The sequence below is a fragment of the Macaca nemestrina genome, chromosome 2 (assembly GCF_043159975.1).
Source record: "Macaca nemestrina isolate mMacNem1 chromosome 2, mMacNem.hap1, whole genome shotgun sequence".
Classification (NCBI taxonomy): Eukaryota; Metazoa; Chordata; class Mammalia; order Primates; family Cercopithecidae; genus Macaca; species Macaca nemestrina.
The window spans coordinates 95,811,865-95,834,426 of record NC_092126.1 but is presented as its reverse complement, the minus strand read 5'-3'; the positions used below and the strand labels follow the sequence as shown (position 1 = coordinate 95,834,426).

At 37.0% G+C, this 22,562-nt stretch overlaps 1 protein-coding gene across 9 annotated transcripts in view; it reads right to left on the bottom strand.

Annotated features, from left to right (window-relative positions):
• Positions 1-22,562, bottom strand: part of LOC105480101 (ATPase phospholipid transporting 11B (putative)) — a 137,333-nt gene that overhangs the window by 87,172 nt on the left and 27,599 nt on the right. For 8 of the 9 annotated variants that reach the window (XM_011738539.3, XM_011738541.3, XM_024792433.2 and 5 more), the window contains exons 3-7: positions 11,764-11,853; positions 10,197-10,277; positions 5,405-5,512; positions 5,077-5,205; positions 4,381-4,484 (exon numbers count right to left, since the gene is read on the bottom strand). In XM_011738539.3, the coding sequence (XP_011736841.2) occupies positions 4,381-4,484; positions 5,077-5,205; positions 5,405-5,512; positions 10,197-10,277; positions 11,764-11,853 (512 nt within the window). Of the gene's footprint in view, positions 1-4,380; positions 4,485-5,076; positions 5,206-5,404; positions 5,513-10,196; positions 10,278-11,763; positions 11,854-22,562 lie in introns of those variants that run through there. The other variant, XM_011738546.3, reaches the window with a different exon arrangement.

Genomic DNA, 22,562 nt, shown 5'->3' with positions numbered 1-22,562 from the left:
ACTTTGGATTTTGAGTTTGTGGATTAGGGATATTCAACCCGTAATTCAATCAAAGGGTATACAAGAATGTTTACTCTATCAACTGTCAACAAATAAACAGTAAGGCCTGCAAGATGACAGATACTGTTCTAGGTGCTTGAGATCCATCAGTGAACAAATACACAAAGATGCCTGCTCTACAGTTTACATTCTAGTGGGAGAGATGGTAAGCAAGGAACATAATAAAAAAGTAAATTACATAGTGTACTAGAAAATATTATGTATTGTGAAAACAGAAAAGCAGAACAGAGTAAGAAGGATCAGGGAGCAGTACTAAGTAGTTAAGGTAGGCCTCACTGAGGAGGTGATTTAAGCAGACTTGAAGGTGTTACTCAAGCATCAGACAAGGGCTAGGTCTAGTGACCAGGTGGGAGTAGACATGGTATGTTCAAGGAAAAGTAAGGAGGTCAGTGTATGTGGAGGATGAGCTAGAGGGTGAAGGATAGCAAACAGGGCAGAGAAGAAAGGTCGAGGATGGGGGATGGGGGCAGATCTTAGAGATGGTTATAGAGATATGGGCTTTGACTCTAAGTGACACAGTGAGCCAGTACAGGGTTTGAGCAGAAGAGTCACATGATCTGACTTATATTAAAAAAGGAACACTATGACTGCTTTTGTGAGAACCAACTATAAAATAGCAGTAATCCAGGCAGGAGATGGTACTGGTTCAGACAAAACTAGGAAAAGATAGTCAGATTTTGGATGTATTTTGAAGGTAAGCCTTCAGAATGTTCTGATGGGTTGGGGTGAGATGTGAGTAAGGAGGTGAAGAAAGGTGAAGGGAGAGGAGATGTGAGAAGTCATGACTGATTCCAAGATTTCTGGCCTGAGCTATTGGAAGGATGGACTGTATCAACTGAGATGAGAAAGACCGCTGGTAGAAAAGCTTCCTTTCAGGAAGATTAGCAGTTTCGTTTTCAGCTTATTAATTTGAGATTTCTACTAAATATTCAGGTGGAACTGTGGAACAGGCAGCTGAAGTTTGGGAAAGAAGTCTGTGATAGAGAAATAAATCCAACAGTCAGCAGCACGTAGCTAGTCTTTAAAGCCAGGAGGTTGGGTGAGATCACCAAGGGAGTGAGGGTAGATAGTGAAAGGTATAGGTAGGGAAGGAAACAGTGCAAGTCCTGGGGCACTCTAAAAGAAAGAAGTCTGGGACAAGAGGAAAAACTAGCAAAGGAGACTGAGACAGAGGGAATAGTGAGGTAGGAGGTAAACCAAGAGACGGGAGTGTCCTGGAAGACAAGTTAGCAAATTGCATCAAAGAAGAGAAAGTAATGAACTATTCAACCACTAGATTTTGAATTGGTGAATTTTATTTGTAATACGGTACCATACAGTATTTGTAATAGCAAAACAATGAAAAGAGTCAAGTATGGAAAGGTCGGGGAATGGTTAGGTTCTATCTAGTACATGCACTTGGACTATTCATAGCCATTTAAAATGATCATTAATTAAGCTTCCTGCAATATTTTTTAAAAAGTCAAGAATACCATTCAGTACAATGGAAAATACTTTTTAAAATCACAAAACCAATCCACATTCTTAAAGGAAATATTAGGCTGGGTGGGATGGCTGACAACTGTAATCCCAGCACTTTGGGAGACCGAAGTGGGTGGATCATTTGAGGTCAGGAGTTTGATAACAGCCTGGCCAACATGGTGAAACCCCATCTCTACTAAAAATACAAAAAAATTAACAGGGTGTGGTGGCACACACCTATAATCCCAGCTACTTGGGAGGCTAAGGCAGGAGAATTGCTTGAGCCCGGGAAATGGGGGTTGCAGTGAGCTGAGACCGTGCCACTGTACTTCAGCCTGGGCAACAGAGCGAGACTCTGTTTCAAAAATAAATAAAAATAAAGAAGTATTTAAAAATATGGAAAAGAAAAAGATGATTAAAAATCAGCAGAAATCCTACCACGAGAATATTACTAAATTTTCATCTACAATTCCTCCAGGTTTTTCTTTCTGTAGCTATCAATTATTCTATCTTGTCACCTAATTACCTATTTAGTATATATATACACACATTTATTTATTTTTAAACAATTAGGTTCAGTGGTACATGTGCAGGTTTGTTATACAGGTAAACTTGTGTCACAGAGGTTTGTTGTACAGATTATTTTGTCACTCAGGTACTAAGCCTAGTACCCAACAGTTATTTTTTCTGCTCTTCTCCCTCCTCATATCCTCCATCCTCCAGTAGGCCCCAGTATGTGTTGTTCCCTTGTGTCCATGTGTTCTCATCGGTTAGCTCCCACTTATAAGTGAGGACATGCAGTATTTGGTTTTCTGTTCCTGCGTTAGTTTGCTAAGGATAATGGCCTCCAGCTCTATCCATGTTCCTGCAAAAGATGTGATCTCTTTCTTTTTTGTGCCTACATAGTATCCTATGGTGTATATTTACCGCATTTTCCTTATCCAATCTGCCACTGACAGGCATTTAGGTTGATTCCATGTCTTTGCTATTGCACACACATTATTTTTACATAACTGGGATCATATGAGAGGCCCAACTTTGTATCTTATTTCATTTAATATATTTCAGTATGTACCTATATCATTCAATTCTTGAAAAAGATTTTAAATATCTCTATATATACCTATCTAAGCATTTTCGTACTTGGACATTTAAAATGTTTGCAGTATTTCACATGTAATATATATGAATATATATATAACATATAGCACATATATGTGTTACAAGTACATAATAAAATGAAAGATATAATTTTATATAAATAGTCTCTAACTCCTATGAGTTCCTCAAGGAGGGAAACTATTCCTATTCATCTTATTCACCTATCACAATGAGCACACAGATTTAGCTAAACAGTAATTTGTTAAATGAATGAATGAATAAAAATGGCAATCAAAGATTTTAAATAGTGATATAATTACGAGTTTTCTTTCTGTTATAAAAGCCTGTTGCAATGATTACATTTTACTTATATTTAAAACAAAACATATACTTCCAATAAGAGAAACTGCTTATTTAAAAATTTTTTTTCAAACTTTCTCCCCATATTCCAAGATAATGTAAAAACCATATACCAAAGCATTAGTTACACTTAATCTCATATTGATCTTATGCTTGCTTAGTTCTTAGTTGTCCATTTTCTGGTTTTTAATAATTTTTAAATAATTTGCCATTGCCTCAGACCAGAATATAGCAGCAATATAGAAATTTTAAAATTCTTCATCCTTCACAGTTAAATATGTCTTACAGTCAGTCTATCAAGTGCTTTTTAAGCATATGATTCCAAAGTTTTTAGTTAATTGGCAAATTCTACACTGCATTTGACTTTGATGAAAGTATACAATTTTTATAACATCACATAGAGAAAACCTCCATTATAAAGATGGATCCAAAAAAAAGATACCTAAGAAGTTTGGAAAAGCCAACGGCTAAAGACTTTTGAAACATTTCAACCAACGGGGGCGATATATAATATGACAAGAAGCTGAGGGTGATTTTTACGAAGTGGTTGTAATTTATAGTCTACCACCATTTATTGAGTAAAAATGAACTTAGTTTATTATTTAATTTTTTAGTAATAAAAAGTTGTTTCCATTCCACAGCCCACATATAACTGGCAGGATTACTGAAGATGATCACTGAAGGTATACAACTGAAGATGATCACTGAAGGTATACAACACTGTATTTAGCAAACCGTAATGTTAAAAGAAGTTAGTTCCTCTGTTCCTTTCTCTCCTTTCAGAAACAAGATCTTTAAAAATCTAACAAACTAGAAAAACAGATTTTTTATTTTGTGTTCATCGTGATAGATAAGACGAATAGTAGCTTCTGTCTTTGAGAAACTCATAGCTGTTAAATATAATATTTATAGAAAATTATTTTTTACTTCATTATGTGCTACATATAAGTAAAATACTGAAAACTTTATAAGGTTCTAATTTAAAAGTAGTGTCCTCTAATTTAAAAGTAGTATCCTCTATAGTAGTAAAAACAAAGACATAGTCCCTGGCTTCATGGAGCTTACCAAAAAAATCATTATTTTCTTCTAAGAAAATAATCTTATGTCTACTATAACTACTGTTATAGCTACAAAGTGAGCATGACAGTTCAAAGCAAAATAGAAGGTAATGTGAAGAAACTTGTGAATAAAAACTCTGGCTTTGAACTATTATCCTTTGCTTAGAATTCTAGCAATTTCTGCTCTTAGTTTTTTTTCACCATTAATTGCATCCCCCACCAACCCACCCCACAAATATTGTCTCCAATTAGCTAAAGATTTCATTTTATGTTTATGGTTATTTAAAAATGAGGTCTGTAAGTAGGACTTAAAATAAGTATACTGAACATCACACCATACCTGTATAAGTCTGCTTCTGGTTGCTGGCATTCTATTACAGCTACTAGAGTGTCCAAATTGGCAACTGTTTGTAATAATGCTGTTTCTGGAACTGCCAGATGTGTCTGAAAAAAATGAATAAAATTGTAGAGTTTTCAGATCCAAATGGGACCTTTGATATCAGTTATTTCAAATCTCTTTTGTAGGTAAAGTAATGGCACACTGTACTTGAGATCACTCAGCTAGACAACAGAAGAGAAAGAAACATGTAAAATAAACAAGGGGCAAAGGCAGCTATCATTCTCTGTCTACAGAGGCCATCTGCACATAAGGAAATTAAGTCTGTGTGCATAGTCACTATTACTTTATCATAAGTAATTTAATAGGAAAAATTGTGAATTTTCACCTTTGATTACACTCTGAAAACAGAAAATAAAAATTTGCCCCTTATCTTTTAAAAGTACCACAAATAGTAAAAGATTGTATTTTTCCTAAAAACACTTTATTTTTAACTTGGATTAAACCCATGTGAGGCTACCCTTGAAATAAAGATATAACATCAATTCTTTCTTAAAACCTTTTAATTTTTGAAATAGTAATTTTAAAAACTTCCCCTTAATCTAGTCAAACTTTACTACTTTAACCAAAGGAAAGTATAATTATAATTCAAAGACATTTTGTTCACCAAGAGCAATACTCAAACATATGCAAGCAAACCTTCAGGTTAGTTTCTCCATCCAAACTAGCAGTTGTAACGTGACAGGAACCATCAAGTCGATCTGAGGACAGAAGCACCAAGTCTGCAGGAAAAATTTCATCTTTGGCTATTCGAACAATATCACCCACCTATAAAGAATTTTGGGGAAGAGTGAATTTATAAATTTTAAAAGGCAAGGACTTACTTTTATTGGGCTCTAAATAAGCAGCCTATCACAGTATTTTAGCATAGGAAAGTAGGCTTTTAATTAAAACGTAATATCAAGATTAGAATTATGTCCTGTGATATCAAGATAAAACTGATTTCCATCATTTACCAGATGCATACCCGAATGTTTTTGGATCTAGTTTTTACAAGGCCACCACTTCGAACAACATAAACAGGAGCTCCATTTACTTCATTATCTGAGTTATGCCGTAACCAATCTTCATATCCCTGTAAATATCCAAAGGGTAAAAAATAATTTTTCAGTATAATTTGAAGATACTTTTATCAAACAAGAAAAAATCTTCCCTAAAACACTACATTCCAGAATCATATTAGGCTATTTGGCTGCATACGCTCATAGGTATTTGACATTTGTTCCTACTGGAAACACTTGGTTCTTTTTTGTTATATACATTTTCCTGGCTTTCAAAGGACCTCTAGTTATTTCTTCCTTTTTTTTTTGAGATGGAGTCTCGCTCTGTCGCCCAGGCTGGAGTGTGGAGTGGTGCGATCTCAGCTCACTGCAAGCTCCGCGTCCCAGGTTCATGCTATTCTCCTACCTCAGCCTCCCGAGTAGCTGGGACTACAACCACCGGCCACCATGCCCAGCTAATTTTTTGTATTTTTAGGACAGACGGGGTTTCACTGTGTTAGCCAGGATGGTCTCGATCTCCTGACCTCGTGATCCGCCTGCCTCGGCCTCCCAAAGTACTGGGATTACAGGCATGAGCCACCACGCCTGGCCTATTTCTTCTAAATGTCCTTATGGAGGCTCCTTCTATGTCACCTTTATGGATCCTTTTCTCACATTTCTCTTTCGCACTAAGAGATTTCTTCTATCCCTGTGTCTTCAAATAGTATAAATATGCTGGTAATTCCGAAATGTGTATCTCCAGCCATATATCTCTTTTGAACTCCAAACTTGAATATCTAATTGCTTTATTAATATATCTCAATTTTATTGTCTCATAAATGTCTTAAACATATTCAGAACCAAACAGATGATGTCCTGAACATGTGCTGCATGTCCAGTGTTTCTCATCTTGACAAATGACATCACCATCTACCAAGCTGTTCTTGCCAGAAATCTGGGGAGTCATTCTTGACTCCTAACCTTTTCCTAACATCTACTCAATCACTAAATTCTATTGTTTCTATGTATAAATGATATTTTAATCATAAAGCATAAATTCACAGAGCGTTACAGACAATAAGTAGAAAAAAATGAGCAGATTTTTGGAACCAAGATTGTGTTCTTTTACTTTCTTAAACAGTAGACTGACAGAATTATAATAAGTACAGATGACCCTTGAATAACACAGGTTTGAACTGCACAGGTCCACTCATACATGGACTGTTTTCACTAAAAGTTATACTGAGTGTTCCTAAATTATCTTCCTCCCTATCCACCTCCTCCACCTCTTGTGCCTCTGCCACCCAGAGACAGAAAGACCCACCTCTCCTCTTCCTCCTCAGTCAACTCAATGTGAAGACAAGGATGAAGACCTCAAAGATGATCCATTTCCACTTCATGAATAGTAAATATATTGTCTTTTTTTATGATCCTCTTAATAACATGTTCTTTTCTCTAGTTGACTTTAAGAATACAGTATATAATACATATAACATACAAAATATGTGATAAACTACTGTTATGATGTTGGTAAGGCTTCCGACGAACAACAGACTATCAGCAGTTAAGTTTTGGGAGAGTCAAAAGTTATACATGAATCTTCAATTGCACAAGGGGTTCCCCTAACCCCTGCACTGTTCAAGGGTCAACTGTGCTTAACAAAAATACGTTAGCCTGTATGGATCATTATTAGGAAGGAAACAGACACAGGCATTTCACAAAGAATATTTTTATTAAATATTAAGGAATGGTGATGTTTTTCAAATGGAAAAGACTTCTTGTGCCATTTTACAAAAATTCAAGAACTCAAGAGATACAGGACAAGTATAGATAATGGAATGATATCTAAGAGAGAGTAATAAGTGAATAAAGAGATAAGGTACAGAACAGGTTTTGTTCTCCATTACCACTTGTGAAAAGATATGCTTGCCTATGTGAACACTTTGTATAGGTAATCTGGACTAACTTACAAATAATTGCTCCCTGGGTAGGAGAACTAGAAGACTGGGGATTAGGAGTCTAAGATTTACTATATGCTATTTTGTGCTGTTTCCCTTAAAAAAATGTGCATCTATTATTTTTAAAATATTAAGAAATTATAAAATAAAAAGCAAAATATGAAAGACTATTTTGAAGGTATACTGTTTTCAGGTGGAAACCTTGTGGGAAAGTACTCTTAAGACACCTAAATTATGTTGGCCTTATTTAAGTTGCAGTATGTCATTTTAGAGAAATTTAATTGAGAGTCAAAATATTTTTTCTGAAACTGTCAAAAGCACACTTTCCTTTACAGTCAGATGACACTAATAGCAGAGCAATAATTCAAACATTATCTTTTTTTAATACAAGCTCATAAATTCTAATCCATCCTACACATTACTGCCAGATTAATCTTCCCAAAGCATTGTCTTGATTCACTATCCTGCTCAAAACCCCTTCAGTGATTCTCAATGCTTACAGCAAAGCATCTTCTGGCTTCCTTAATTTAGAATCAAACTATACTTCTATTATCTTGTAGTACTTTCCTAAATACGATCAAACATTAGTTCGACTTACAATTCCCCAAAATAGGTCTTGCCTCTTCTTGCACTTGGGTCTTTGCCCAGGTCGTTCATTTCTACCTCATCTTCTTCATCAACTGTCATTTTACCCATATTCCTAAACTCATCTTAATAATATTTCCTCCATGAGAATTCATATTTTCATCTATTTGTCAGCAATTTGCATTTATTTTCTTGGAGATGATCTATGCCTTTTCACTTATTTATGTTGAAGAGAAAGGTATGTGCTCTTGGTAAAATATCTTTTAAAATTAAGATCAGCTGGGCATGGTGACTCACACCTATTATTACATCACTTTGCGAAGCTGAAGCGAGAGAACTGCTTGAGCCCAAAAGTTGGAGGCCAGACCAAGCAACATGGTGAAACCCCGTCTCTACAAAAAAATACAAAAATTAGCTGACTGAGGTGGAAGGATCACCTGAGCCTGGGAGGTCAAGGCTGCAATGAGCTGTGATTGCACTACTGTTCTCCAGCCTGGACAACAGAATGAGACTCTGTCTCCAAAAAAATAAATAAATAAATAAAATTAAGGGCACAGGCTCTTTGTTATACATAACACAAATGTTTCAGTTTCCTTTTAATATTATTCAGACTTTTTTTAAACACTCACATTTTATTTTTCCTATATGATTTCTTTCCTTGCTTACAACAGTAGATTAACTGATTAATTCCCAAATTGAAAATGAGATAACATTTCATCTGTATTTACTTCTACTACTTCTGTAGTTACATTAATAATCCAAATGTATTTTATTTTGCTATATGGGTATGAAGTATGAATCCAACTATTTTTTCTAAATATTCAAATGATTATCACATCACAATTTATTGTCTGATATTCTACCCAGATTTGAAGTATGACCCTTAACATGAATAAATTCTTAAATTTATGTAAAAATAATATTTCCTCCACAAAATCATCTCTGATCATCCAGATGAAAATGAAGTGTTCCCTTCCTCCTCTAAATAGCTAGCCTCAGCTCCCTGGATTTTACTACTACTCTACGGAACCATAATTTTTTTAAAAAAAATTTATTTTTTATTATTATTAGACTAAGTTCTAGGGTACATGTGCATAACGTGCAGGTTTATTATTTTTATATTTGGTCTTACCTTCCTATTTCATGGGTTTTAGAATCACGGAGGGCAAAGACTTATTTCCTAGAGCACTATATCTTGCATTACACAACTGGAGAGAAGACTTAATATGTAAATACAGTTGGGAGAACCTAAAAGCAAGCAAACAACTGACAACCTCATTCATATTATAGTGTAAGTAATTGATAATGGAGCCTTTTCCTATTTTGATAGAAGTACAAAGGGAAAAGGTAGACTAAAAGGGGAGAAGACAAGAAAGAAAGGTTGGAACATGGTAACTTTCACTTTTACAATTTTTCCAAAATTTGTTCTATTGATCTATAGCATTAAATAGATACATAAATCTGAACAATGTATGGAAGTATTCTGTGTATTTATTAAATGAGAAAAAGTTAGGAATAGATGTTGCAAAAGAGAAAACCCTGAGTCTCAAAATTTTGTTAAGGAGAAAATCTTTGTGGATCAAATTTTCTCTTTGAAAACTGTATGACCAGCAAAGCATCTTCTGGCTTACAGCAAAAGCATCTTCTGGATTCCTTTTTTTTTTTTTTTTGAGACAGGGTGTTACTCTGTCAACCAGGTGGGAGTGCAGTGACATAATCATGGCTCACTGCAGCCTCCACCTCCTGGGCTCAAGCGTTCCTCCCGCCTCAGCCCACCGAGTAGCTGGGACCACAGGTATGTGCCACCACACCCTAATTTTTGAACTACATAATTTTTACTCACAAATGTTCACACCAGAAGTATATACCCTGCTCTCTATAAACATGTCTTTTTTGAATTGTATTTCCTTTAAATATCACCAAACTCTACAAAGATAATAATTAAGAAATCTATTTCATATATAAATTGATTTCTACATATACAATACTTGTTTTTGGGTGCTTTCTAGCTCTGTCAAGGGAACAACATATTTTAATGATGTTAATCATCCCATGAGTCACCAGGTACCTGAAATATAACAGACTGGCTAATTCAGTTTAATTTTACTACATACCAGACACATTTGCTGCTTTCTCACGGAAATTATTTTCACAACAATAAATGTTCTTTGGAGTGGAAATATTTAGCAATTTCTAAATGACTTGGAGGAAAATAAAAAGAGAAAGTATCTCATACCTGCTTTATGGCTGTTACTGTTATCACAAAGAATAATGGAAGTCCACTGGTAATTGGACTGGTAGGTGTATCAATCATAAGCTAGATTTATAAAAAAGAATAGAGAATATTATATTTTTATATTGTGCACATCATACTATTAACATGTAAAATTTCACATTACACAGCGAGTATACTTTAGTTGACAATTTTACAACTTCACTTTGTTGGCTATTACGTGCGGTTGGAAGATTATTTAAATCTATTGCCTTTCCACATACATGGCTAGATTGGACTCGGTAACTTAAACACAAAGAGTCCTTAAGTTCTTCAATATTCACCAAGGAGTGGAACTACAGCTACTCGGATCTCATTTCACATTTCTTTGTACATCCTGATAAATGCTGAAAAGTCTGTCAGCAATTTTTACCCTTGGATTCAGAATGATATCTACACTAGGGAAAGAAAACTAGGAATGGGACTATGGAAAGAATTTTTTTCTATAAGTGATTTTGTTACATCCAACAGAGCCAGAGGGAGATAACTAGGAAAACGATGTTCCTTTACTCCAGATAGGCCAATTAAATTTGTTCTATTCCCCAGACAAGCTGAATTCATCTTAGCTAGTGATTTCACAAACGTATGGATGTTACGTGGATATGGTTAGTATACATTTCTTGCTTTTCCAAGAAAACGAAGCTAACAGTCTATGGGCAGAAAATCAGAAGTTCCTTCTCTGTTCATGAAGGAGAGCAATTTTTTTTTTTAAAGCAAATGTTTCCTAAAGTATTAAAATGAATATTTGACAAGTTTCAATTTTTCATTTGAAATCCCAGGTTCTACTGAGAGAAGAGTTCAGAGTTTTATACATTCAATGCTACACTGGAATTGCAAAGTTTTATCGGAAAAGAATAACTTCTTTAAAGGAAAATGGGAATCACTATTTTAAAATGATTTATACTCATGTTTCATGGGCTGTTTTCTTGATTTTATATATATATGTGTGTGTGTGTATGTGTATATATATATAATTTTTTAAGCACAGGGTGAAAATTAAGAAACTGTCTAACAGCCTATAATAGACACAGATTTAAGCAAAGAAAATTGTCTCCTGGAAAAAAAATCTATACCCACAGGGATACTTAAAACTTACAATTCTTTTAAATAACTTACATTTAAGTTAAATTTAAATTAAAAAATTAAAAGCCAAAGAAAAGTTTACTTTGTACAAAGATGATTCCATAGGCAGAAACGTACCAAAAACATGCACTATATATTAAAAGCCTAAATATTTATGTTCTGAGGCAGAATATCTGAAAGACGTTAGACTACATTCTTAGCTAAGATTATGGTTAATCTAAGTACTACAGTACATTATTGATGAAACAATACACAATTGATCTTAAAGTTTATGGGCTATTTCTTTTAGAAATCTAGATATGACTTGTATTCACCGAATACAATGCAGAAGCACTGCAGAAAAAATGGTCACATGGTCAAATGATTAACAAAACATAATTTTTCTTTGTTCTAAGACATATTTTTAGGAACTATGTTTACAAACTTAATATTGAGTAATAAAGCTTACCTGAACCAAAAATATAATAAGAAAATAAAAGTTTGCCACTCTTCTGAACTGTTCAAATAAATTTTTTGGAACAAAATTCCACACAGTATACTAAAAAGAAAGAGATCAATAAATCAATATTTAAAAATAATATCAAGCATATAGACATAATAAGTAAAGTAAAATCAGATTTACTAACCCCTTAGACAAAATTCTGCAAGTCTATATGCTACAGAAACGATCTGGCTTTTAGAGTTCAGGACTTTTATTCTACTTCCCTTTTTTCTTCCTTTTACTATTTATTGGCAATTTTATTTTGAAAAATAAGCTGAAACCCAACAATTTTGCTACTAAATTCTGTCTTTTTTAGAAGTTAGAGAAAGCAGATCTAAAACAACATTTTAACAACTTATTTTGGATTCTGGTATACAAAACTAAACCTAATGCTAAAGATAAATATGAATTGATAGAAAGGATGATACTAGATACAATTTGTATTTTATTTAGTTTAGCATCAGAAACAGAGGAAGTAGTTTGTTTAGTATGAAACATGACAAAATAACCTAGAATGTTAAAGAAATAAAAATGCTTTAGATAAGTGATCACTGCGATAACCACCAAGAAAATTTCATGAAGGATATGAAAATCTGTCACAACATCAATTTTAAAAGGTAAGATAGTAGAGTACAATGGTTAAAAACATAGATGCTTTGGGGTTAAGCTGTGGTGGCCCAAATCTTAACTTTAATACTCACTAAATGACCCTGGACTTAATCTCTCTGTGTCCCACTTGGCTCCTTTATAAAATGAGGATAATATTAATCATATCTTATAGGGTTCCTATAAACATTAAATGAGCTAACATACTGACGAAACACTTAGGACAGAACCTGGCTCATACTAATTGCTATCAAAGTGCTTATTATTACTCAGCCCAAAAACCTATAATGCTGTATTACAAGGGCAGAATAATATGCTGCAAATTTTATTTGTATTACAACTCACAACATAATTCATATATGAAACAGGGAAATGATTTATAGAATTTTTACTTTATGTACATTCTCCCAGAAGAATATAAGATCCCTGAGGCCAGGGATATCATTTTATTTACTGCTCAACCTCTAGCACATATACTACTCCTTGGCACATAGGTGGAGATCAAATATTTTGCAGAATAGATTAATAAATAAATATGGTTGACAATGGGTTTTTTCTCAGATAATATCCTGATCTCAGCCAATGAAGCCTCAATGGTTATTGACCAATTCAAGATTTCCAAAGAGGTACTTTACCTTACCCAATTTTCTCTGGTGTCATGTCAGATGTCTCTAATTTTTGGATTTTCATTGTCAAAAGTTCACTTCTTAATTAGCTGTTTGAGACCTAAATCACTGTTTCCCACATGAACAACCTTACAAATAGAGTTAGGTTCCCAGAAAAGCCCACAAAAGCCTATCTGACCCAGGGATATGGAAAGACTAGTCCAATACCCAATAAACTTTCTTTGGTGAAATTATATTTTCAGTTTGAATCTGGAATATGTGAAACATATTTTCTCTGAGCAGTGGCAGCACCAGGGGTTCCAGAATCTGAGGATGGGAAGTATGTTTAGGGCTCTAGAGAGAAGAGAGGTAGACACTTCCTGGAGCCAAAGGAAGTCAATGTTTAATGTATACACATGAGATGGTAATTGTGTCAAGTCACCTCCAGGTGATCATAATTAGAATTAAAAATCAGTTGTCAGAATATCTCCTTATAACTTCTTCAGTCACCAAATCGAATGTATAATACTTTATAAGGAAGGTTTGAAATCTCCTAAGTTTACAGCAATCTATTTGAAACGTAACAGCAACAACATATTTTGTATTCCAGAATCCTGAGGAGAAGAGCTATATAAATTAGCAGTAAAGTAACTGGTTTCAGGGTGTTTTCTTTGGCTAGCTCAATAATACAAGGAACAACTCAGAACAAACACAAATTTCTTATGAAGACTAGCACATAAATGGTAGAAATTGTTTCCAGTTTTTCCAAAATACAAACATATTAATAGATTGTGAATGAGTCTAAATTCTGTGCTTGTCCTATTGTATAGAGAGGGGGAACTCTAGTAGCATAATATCAAACATTATGAAAATATTGCTAAGAAAAGAATTCATTATGCTTTAAAGTTCTTTTTGTTATGTAATAATGGTTAAGATAAATGAATTAGAAGTGTAACTTCTCTATAGTCATATATGACTTTACAATTGACCTTATTTTCCACCTAAGAAAACTAAAACATAGCTATAAAATTAAATATTTTGCAAGAAGGTTATTTTATTTTATTTTTTTGAGACAGTCTCACTCTGTCTGCCCAGGCTGGAGTGCAGTGGTGCAATTTTGGCTCACTCCAACCTCCACCTCCTGAGTTTAAGTGATTCTCCATGTCTCAGACTCCTGAGTAGCTGGGACTACTGGTATGCGCCACCATACCTGGCTAATTTTTTTTGGATTTTTAGTAGAGATGGGGTTTCACCTTGTTGGCCAGGCTGTTCTCAAACTTCTGGCCTCAAGTGATCCGCCCACCTTGGCCTCCCAAAGTACTAGGATTACAGGCGTGTGCCACTGCGCACAGCCAAAGAAAGTTTAAATTTAAGACAATGTAGTTACTATGGCCAATTAAAGACATACTATGCAACCACAACATGCAAAACACTTATAGAAATAAGATGTTTAATATTAAGTAGAGGAGATTAAGAACAAAATATTAATAGCTGTATTCAAAGGTAAAGCATATGAAAAAAAAAATGAAGATGGTCATATTTGACATGTGCTTTAAAAGAAGAACATTCAACAGGCTGAAAATCCAGGGCAAATAAGGGAGAGCATTTCAGGAAGCTAGGACAGCATGAGCAAAGGGACAGGAGAAAAGTTCATCATGGCTTTGTGAGATAGAAAACAATGCAGTCTGGAAGGAGACCAATAATAGGGGAGTGAAAAGGTAGTAAAATGAGAGTAATGAGAAGCAGGCTTCATTTATGCTTAGGAAAAAAAGTGACAGTATCTGTGTAAATATTTACATTCTTGAAATTATGGTCAAAGACATGAATTCTACCTTTCTACAAAAACATAAAATCTACAATGTCCACAAATACATAAAATTTACTTTTTAAAAACTGTGGCTAACAACATGAAATCAAAGCAAAGGCACAGTGATAGGAAAGTTCAACATGAGTTTGTGGAATAACAGGTAATCTGTTTTGGAAGGAGTTTAAGAAAGCAATAGTGGTATAATAAAAGAAGTAATAGGTAGTAATGAGAGAGACAGTCCTCATTTATGGTAAAAATTTAAAAAGGCAATATCCACATTAAACATCCACATTTTAAAAATATGGTCAAAAACATTAAACCAAATACTTCTGTGTACAAAGACAGTCATATAAAGATACTTATTTAATCCCAAAAGCTTTCCAGGAGGACGCTCAGTTTCCACTATCGGCAGAGAAGTGGTCCTGTGAACTCCCAGCAGATAAGAATTATAAAGATCACATTTTAAAAACTGTCAAATCCTGGAAAGTGTCCAAAATATAGATGGAAACAGTAAGAGAGTTTAATTTCAAAAAATTGCAAATGGAAGAAGTATAAATTGTGAATTTTTGGCTTCTTAGCTTGGAGACAGTATCCAACTACCACACACGGCAATGGCTGCAAAACAGCCGGGGAAAAACTACAGCCTCATCAACAAAATGTGACAGAGATTAGAGTTCAGGGCTGGAAAAGAAGCTGGAAATGTAAGGGGGAAAATACTGATTGTGAGAGAACCACACAAAGAAAATGGCTTACATTCAAAACATAAACCATCCAAATTCAGGCCGACAGCTAAACTATGCACTAGAAAGGAATGAACTACTGATACTAACACTTGCAACAACAAAAATGAACCTCAAAAGCATTATGTTAGGAAAAAACAGTCAGGCACAAAAGACTTTGTGTATTAGATGAAATTCTGGAAAAGACAAAACTATAGTTACAGGGCCGGGCGCGGTGGCTCTCGCCTGTAATCCCAGCACTTTGGGAGGTCGAGGCGGGCGGATCACAAGGTCAGGAGATCGAGACCATGGTGAAACCCCGTCTCTACTAAAAATAGAAAAAAATTAGCAGGGCGCAGTGGCGGGCGCCTGTAGTCCCAGCTACTCGGGAGGCTGAGGCAGGAGAATGGCGTGAACCCGGGAGGCGGAGCTTGCAGTGAGCCGAGATTGCGCCACTGCACTCCAGCCTGGGCGACAGAGCAAGACTCCGTCTCAAAAAAAAAAAAAACAAAAAAAAACAAAAAAACAAAAAAACTATAGTTACAGAAAGCAGATCAGTGGTTGCTAGTGCTAGGGGTGAGGAGGAGGGGGATCGGCTGCAAAAACCATGAAAGAATTTTTTGGAGCAATGGATATATTCTACATCTTGATTAAAGCGGTGGTCAGATTTGTCAAAACTCACCAAACTGTGTCACTAATCTAATGCTCATCAATTATCCTGGATTCTGACATTTCCTCTCTCTACTTTCTGCTTTAGAATCATCATCCAAAATGAGAGATGGCACTAAGGGTATGTTACACACATAAAGAATGTGAAGGCAGAAACACAGGACAGGGCAAAGAACTGCTGACCTAAGACAACATCCTTGGGAAAGACGAGGTTAGGATTAGAGGAAAGATGTTAGTTGCTTTGGAAGAGAGGGAAGGAGCAATGCAAAGATGCTTCTTAAGGTGCCCTTTCAGGCAATAGTTATAAGGAAAACTTTACCCTCAGTCTCTTTGACTCATATCCTCTATAACTGTACCATCCAATAAGGTAGCCACTGACATTTAAATACAATTAAATACACATGTAGCCACTGACATTTAAATAAAAATTAAATTAAACTTCAGTTCCTGAGTTGCACTAGCCATATTTCAAGGCCTTGATAACCTTGTATAGTTATTGGCCATCATCTTGGACAACTGCATCATGGGAGAAAAGTCTACTGCAAAGTACTATTCTACAATCTTTAGCTTCAGAATAACCTAAGACATCTTAAAAACGCCACAGGGAAAAATGAAACAAGGAAGAATATACAAGAGTGAAGCTGTACTTTGGTACCATAAAATGTGTACAAATGGGTGATAAAATTGGAGGAAGCTGGCTTTAAAGCAATACAGAACTGAGTTTAAATTCCAATCTGTGGCTGGGTGTGGTGGCTCACGCCTGTAATCCCAGCACTTTGGGAGGCTGAAGCAGGTGGATCATGAGGTCAGGAGTTCAAGACCAGCCTGGCCAAGGTGGTGAAATCTGGTCTCTACTAATAATACAAAAATTAGCCAGATGTGGTGGTGGGCAACTGTAATCCCAGCTACTCGGGAGGCTGAGGCAGAGAATGGCTTGAACCTGGGAGGTGGAGGTTGCAATGAGCTGAGATTGCGCCACTGCATTGCAGTCTGGGTGACACAGTGAGACTCTGTCTCAAAAAAAAAAAAAAAAAAGGGGGTGGGCACGCGCCCAAGAGGGCCGAATAGGAACAGCTCCAGCCTCCAACTCCCAGCGTGAGCAACAAAGAAGATGGGTGAATTCTGCATTTTCAACTGAGGTACTGGGTTCATCTCATCGCGTCATGTCGGACAGTTGGTGCTGGTCCGTGGGTGCAGCCCGACCAGCGAGAGCTGAAGCAGGGCGAGGTATCGCCTCACCTGGGAAGTGCAAGGGGGAAGAGAATTCCTTTTCCTAGCCAAAGGAAATTGAGACACACAACACCTGGAAAATCGGGTCACTCCCACCCTAATACTGCGCTTTACCAAGGGTCTTAGCAAATGGCACATCAGGAGATTATATCCCACACCTGGCCTGGAGGGTCCCACGCCCGTGGAGCCTCTCTCACTGCTAGCACAGCAGTCTGAGATCTAACTGCAAGGCGGCAGCGAGGCTGGGGGAGGGGCGCCCGCCATTGCTGAGGCTTAAGTAGGTAAACAAAGCCACCGGAAAGCTCGAATTGAGTGGAGCCCACCACAGCTCAAGGAGGCCTGCCTGCCTGTGTAGACTCCACCTCTGGGGACAGGGCATAGCTAAACGAAAAGCAGCAGAAACCTCAGCAGAGGTAAATGTCCCCGTTTGACAGTTTTGAAGAGAGCAGTGGATCCTCCCAGCATGGAGGTTGAGATCTGAGATAAATGTCCCTGTCTGACAGTTTTGAAGAGAGCAGTGGATCTCCCAGTATGGAGGTTGAGATCTGAGATAAATGTCCCTGACAGTTTTGAAGAGAGCAGTGGATCTCCCAGCACGGAGGTTGAGATCTGAGAATGGACAGACTGCCTGCTCAAGTGGGTCCCTGACCCCTGAGTAGCCTAACTGGGAGACATCCCCCACTGGGTGCAGACTGACACCTCACACCTCACACGGCTGGGTACACCCCTGAGACGAAGCTTCCAGAGCAAAAATCAGACAGCAACACTCGCTGTTCAGCAATATTCTACCTTCTGTAGCCTCCGCTGCTGATACCCAGGCAAACAGGGTCTGGAGTGGACCTCAAGCAAACTCCAACAGACCTGCAGCTGGGGGTCCTGACTGTTAGAAGGAAAACTAACAAACAGAAAGGACACCCACACCAAAACCCCATCAGTACATCACCATCATCAAAGACCAAAGACAGATAAAACCACAAAGATGGGGAAAAAGCAGTGCAGAAAAGCTGGAAATTCAAAAAATCAGAGCGCATCTCCCCGTCCAAAGGAAAGCAGCTCATCGCCAGCAACGGAACAAAGCTGGATGGAAAATGACTTTGACGAGCTGAGAGAAGAAGGCTTCAGTCGATCAGACTTCTCAGAGCTAAAGGAGGAACTACATAACCAGTGTGAAGAAACTAAAAACCTTGAAAAAAGATTTGACGAATGGCTAACTAGAATAACCAATGTACAGAAGTCCTTAAAAGAACTGATAGAGATGAAAACCATAACACGAGAACTACATGACAAATGCACAAGCTTCAGTAATCGACTCGATCAACTGGAAGAAAGAGTATCAGTGACTGAAGATCAAATGAATGAAATGAAGTGAGAAGAGAAGTGTAGAGAAAAAAGAGTAAAAAGAAATTAACAAAGCCTCCAAGAAATATGGGATTATGTGAAAAGACAAAATCAACATCTGATTGGGGTGCCTGAAAGTGAGGGGGAAAATGGAACCAAGTTGGAAAACACTCTGCAGGATATTATCCAGGAGAACTTCCCCAACCTAGTAAGGCAGGCCAACATTCAAATTCAGGAAATACAGAGAACGCAACAAAGATACTCCTCGAGAAGAGCAACTCCAAGACACATAATTGTCAGATTCACCAAAATTGAAATGAAGGAAAAAATCTTAAGGGCAGCCAGAGAGAAAGGTCGGGTTACCCACAAAGAGAAGCCCATCAGACTAACAGCACATCTCTTGGCAGAAACTCTACAGGCCAGAAGAGAGTGGGGACCAGTATTCAACATTCTTTTTTTTTTTTTTTTTTTTGAGACAGAGTCTCGCTCTGCCGCCCAGGCTGGAGTGCAGTGGCCGGATCTCAGCTCACTGCAAGCTCCGCCTCCCGGGTTCATGCCATTCTCCTGCCTCAGCCTCCCGAGTAGCTGCGACTACAGGCGCCCGCCACCTCGCCCGGCTAGTTTTTTGTATTTTTTAGTAGAGACGGGGTTTCACCGTGTTAGCCAGGATGGTCTCGATATCCTGACCTCGTGATCTGCCCGTCTCGGCCTCCCAAAGTGCTGGGATTACAGGCTTGAGCCACCGCGCCTGGCCTCAACATTCTTAAAGAAAAGAATTTTCAACCCAGAATTTCATATCCAGCCAAACTAAGTTTCATAAGTGAAGGATAAATAAAATCCTTTACAGACAAGCAAATGCTTAGAGATTTTGTCACCACCAGGCCTGCCCTACGAGAGATCCTGAAAGAAGCACTAAACATGGAAAGGAACAACAGGTACCAGCCATTGCAAAAACATGCCAAAATGTGAAGTCCATCGATGCTAGGAAGAAACTGCATCAACTAACAAGCAAAATAACCAGCTAATATCATAATGACAGGATCAAGTTCACACATAATATTAACCTTAAATGTAAATGGATTAAATAGTCCAATTAAAAGACACAGACTGGCAAATTGGATAAAGAGTCAAGACCCATCAGTTTGCTGTATTCAGGAGACCCATCTCACATGCAGAGACACACATAGGCTCAAAATAAAGGGACGAAGATCTACCAAGCAAATGGAGAACAAAAAAAAGCAGGGGTTGCAATCCTAGTCTCTGATAAAACAGACTTTAAACCATCAAAGATCAAAAGAGACAAAGAAGGCCATTACATAATGGTAAAGGGATCAATTCATCAGGAAGAGCTAACTATCCTAAATATATATGCACCCAATACAGAAGCACCCAGATTCCTAAAGCATGTCCTTAGAGACTTACAAAGAGACTTAGACTCCCATACAATAATAATGGGAGACTTCAACACTCCACTGTCAACATTAGACAGATCAACGAGACAGAAAGTTAACAAGGATATCCAGGAATTGAACTCAACTCTGCACCAAGCAGACCTAAAGGACATCTACAGAACTCTCCACCCCAAATCAACAGAATATACATTCTTCTCAGCACCACATTACACTAACTCCAAAATTGACCACATAGTTGGAAGTAAAGCACTCCTCAGCAAATGTACAAGAACAGAAATAACAAACTGTCTCTCAGACCACAGTGCAATCAAATTAGAACTCAGGACTAAGAAACTCAATCAAAACCGCTCAACTACATGGAAACTGAACAACCTGCTCCTGAGTGACTACTGGGTACATAATGAAATGAAGGCAGAAATAAAGATGTTCTTTGAAACCAATGAGAACAAAGATACAACATACCAGAATCTCTAGGACACATTTAAAGCAGTGTGTAGAGGGAAATTTATAGCACTAAATGCCCACAAGAGAAAGTAGGAAAGATCTAAAATTGACACCCTAACATCACAATTAAAAGAACTAGAGAAGCAAGAGTAAACACATTCAAAAGCTAGCAGAAGGCAAGAAATAACTAAGATCAGAGCAGAACTGAAGGAGATAGAGACACAAAAAACCCTCCAAAAAATCCATGAATCCAGGAGCTGGTTTTCTGAAAAGATCAACAAAATTGATACACCGCTAGCAAGACTAACAAAGAAGAAAAGAGAGAAGAATCAAATAGACACAATAAAAAATGATAAAGGGGATATCACCACCGACCCCACAGAAATACAAACTACCATCAGAGAATACTATAAACACCTCTATGCAAATAAACTAGATAACCTAGAAGAAATGGATAATTTCCTGGACACTTACACTCTCCCAAGACTAAACCAGGAAGAAGTTGAATCCCTGAATAGACCAATAGCAGGCTCTGAAATTGAGGCAATAATTAATAGCTTACCAACCAAAAAAAGTCCAGGACCAGAAGGATTCACAGCCGAATTCTGTCAGAGGTACAAGGAGGAGCTGGTACCATTCCTTCTGAAACTATTCCAATCAATAGAAAAAGAGGGAATCCTCCCTAACTCATTTTACGAGGGCAACATCATCCTGATACCAAAGCCTGGCAGAGATACAACAAAAAAAGAGAATTTTAGACTAATATCCCTGATGAACATCAGTGCAAAAATCCTCAATAAAATACTGGCAAACTGAATCCAGCAGCACATCAAAAAGCTTATCCACCATGATCAAGTGGACTTCATCCCTGGGATGCAAGGCTGGTTCAACATACACAAATCAATAAATGTAATCCAGCATATGAACAGAACCAAAGACAAAAACCACATGATTATCTCAATAGATGTAGAAAAGGCTTTTGACAAAATTCAACACTCCTTCATGCTAAAAACTCTCAATAAATTTGGTATTGACAGAACGTATCTCAAAATAATAAGAGCTATTTATGACAAACCCACAGCAAAAACTGAAAGCATTCCCTTTGAAAACTGGCAAAAGACAGGGATGCCCTCTCTCACCACTCCTATTCAACATAGTGTTGGAAGTTCTGGCTAGGGCAATCAGGCAAGAGAAAGAAATAAAGGGTATTTAGTTAGGAAAAGAAGTCGTCAAATTGTCCCTGTTTGCAGATAACATGATTGTATATTTAGAAAACCCCATTGTCTCAGCCCAAAATCTCCTTAAGCTGATAAGCAACTTCAGCAAAGTCTCAGGATACAAAATCAATGTGCAAAAATCACATGCATTCTTATACACCACTAACAGACAAACAGAGAGCCAAATCATCAATGAACTCCCATTCACAATTGCTACAAAGAGAATAAAATACCCAGGAATCCAACTTACAAGGGATGTAAAGGACCTTTTCAAGGAGAACTACAAACCACTGCTCAGTGAAATAAAAGAGGACACAAACAAATGGAAGAACATACCATGCTCATGGATAGGAAGAATCAATATTGTGAAAATGGCCATACTGCCCAAGGTAATTTACAGATTCAATGCTATCCCCATTAAGCTACCAATGACTTTCTTCACAGAAGTGGAAAAAACTGCTTTAAAGTTCATATGGAACCAAAGAAGACCCGCATTGCCAAAAAAATCCTAAGCCTAAAGAACAAAGCTGGAGGCATCACACTACCTGACTTCAAACTATACTACAAGGCTACAGTAACCAAAACAGCATGGTACTGGTACCAAAACAGAGTTATAGACCAATGAAACAGAACAGAGCCCTCAGAAATAATATCACACATCTACAGCCATCTGATCTTTGACAAACCTGAGAAAAACAAGAAATGGGGAAAGGATTCCC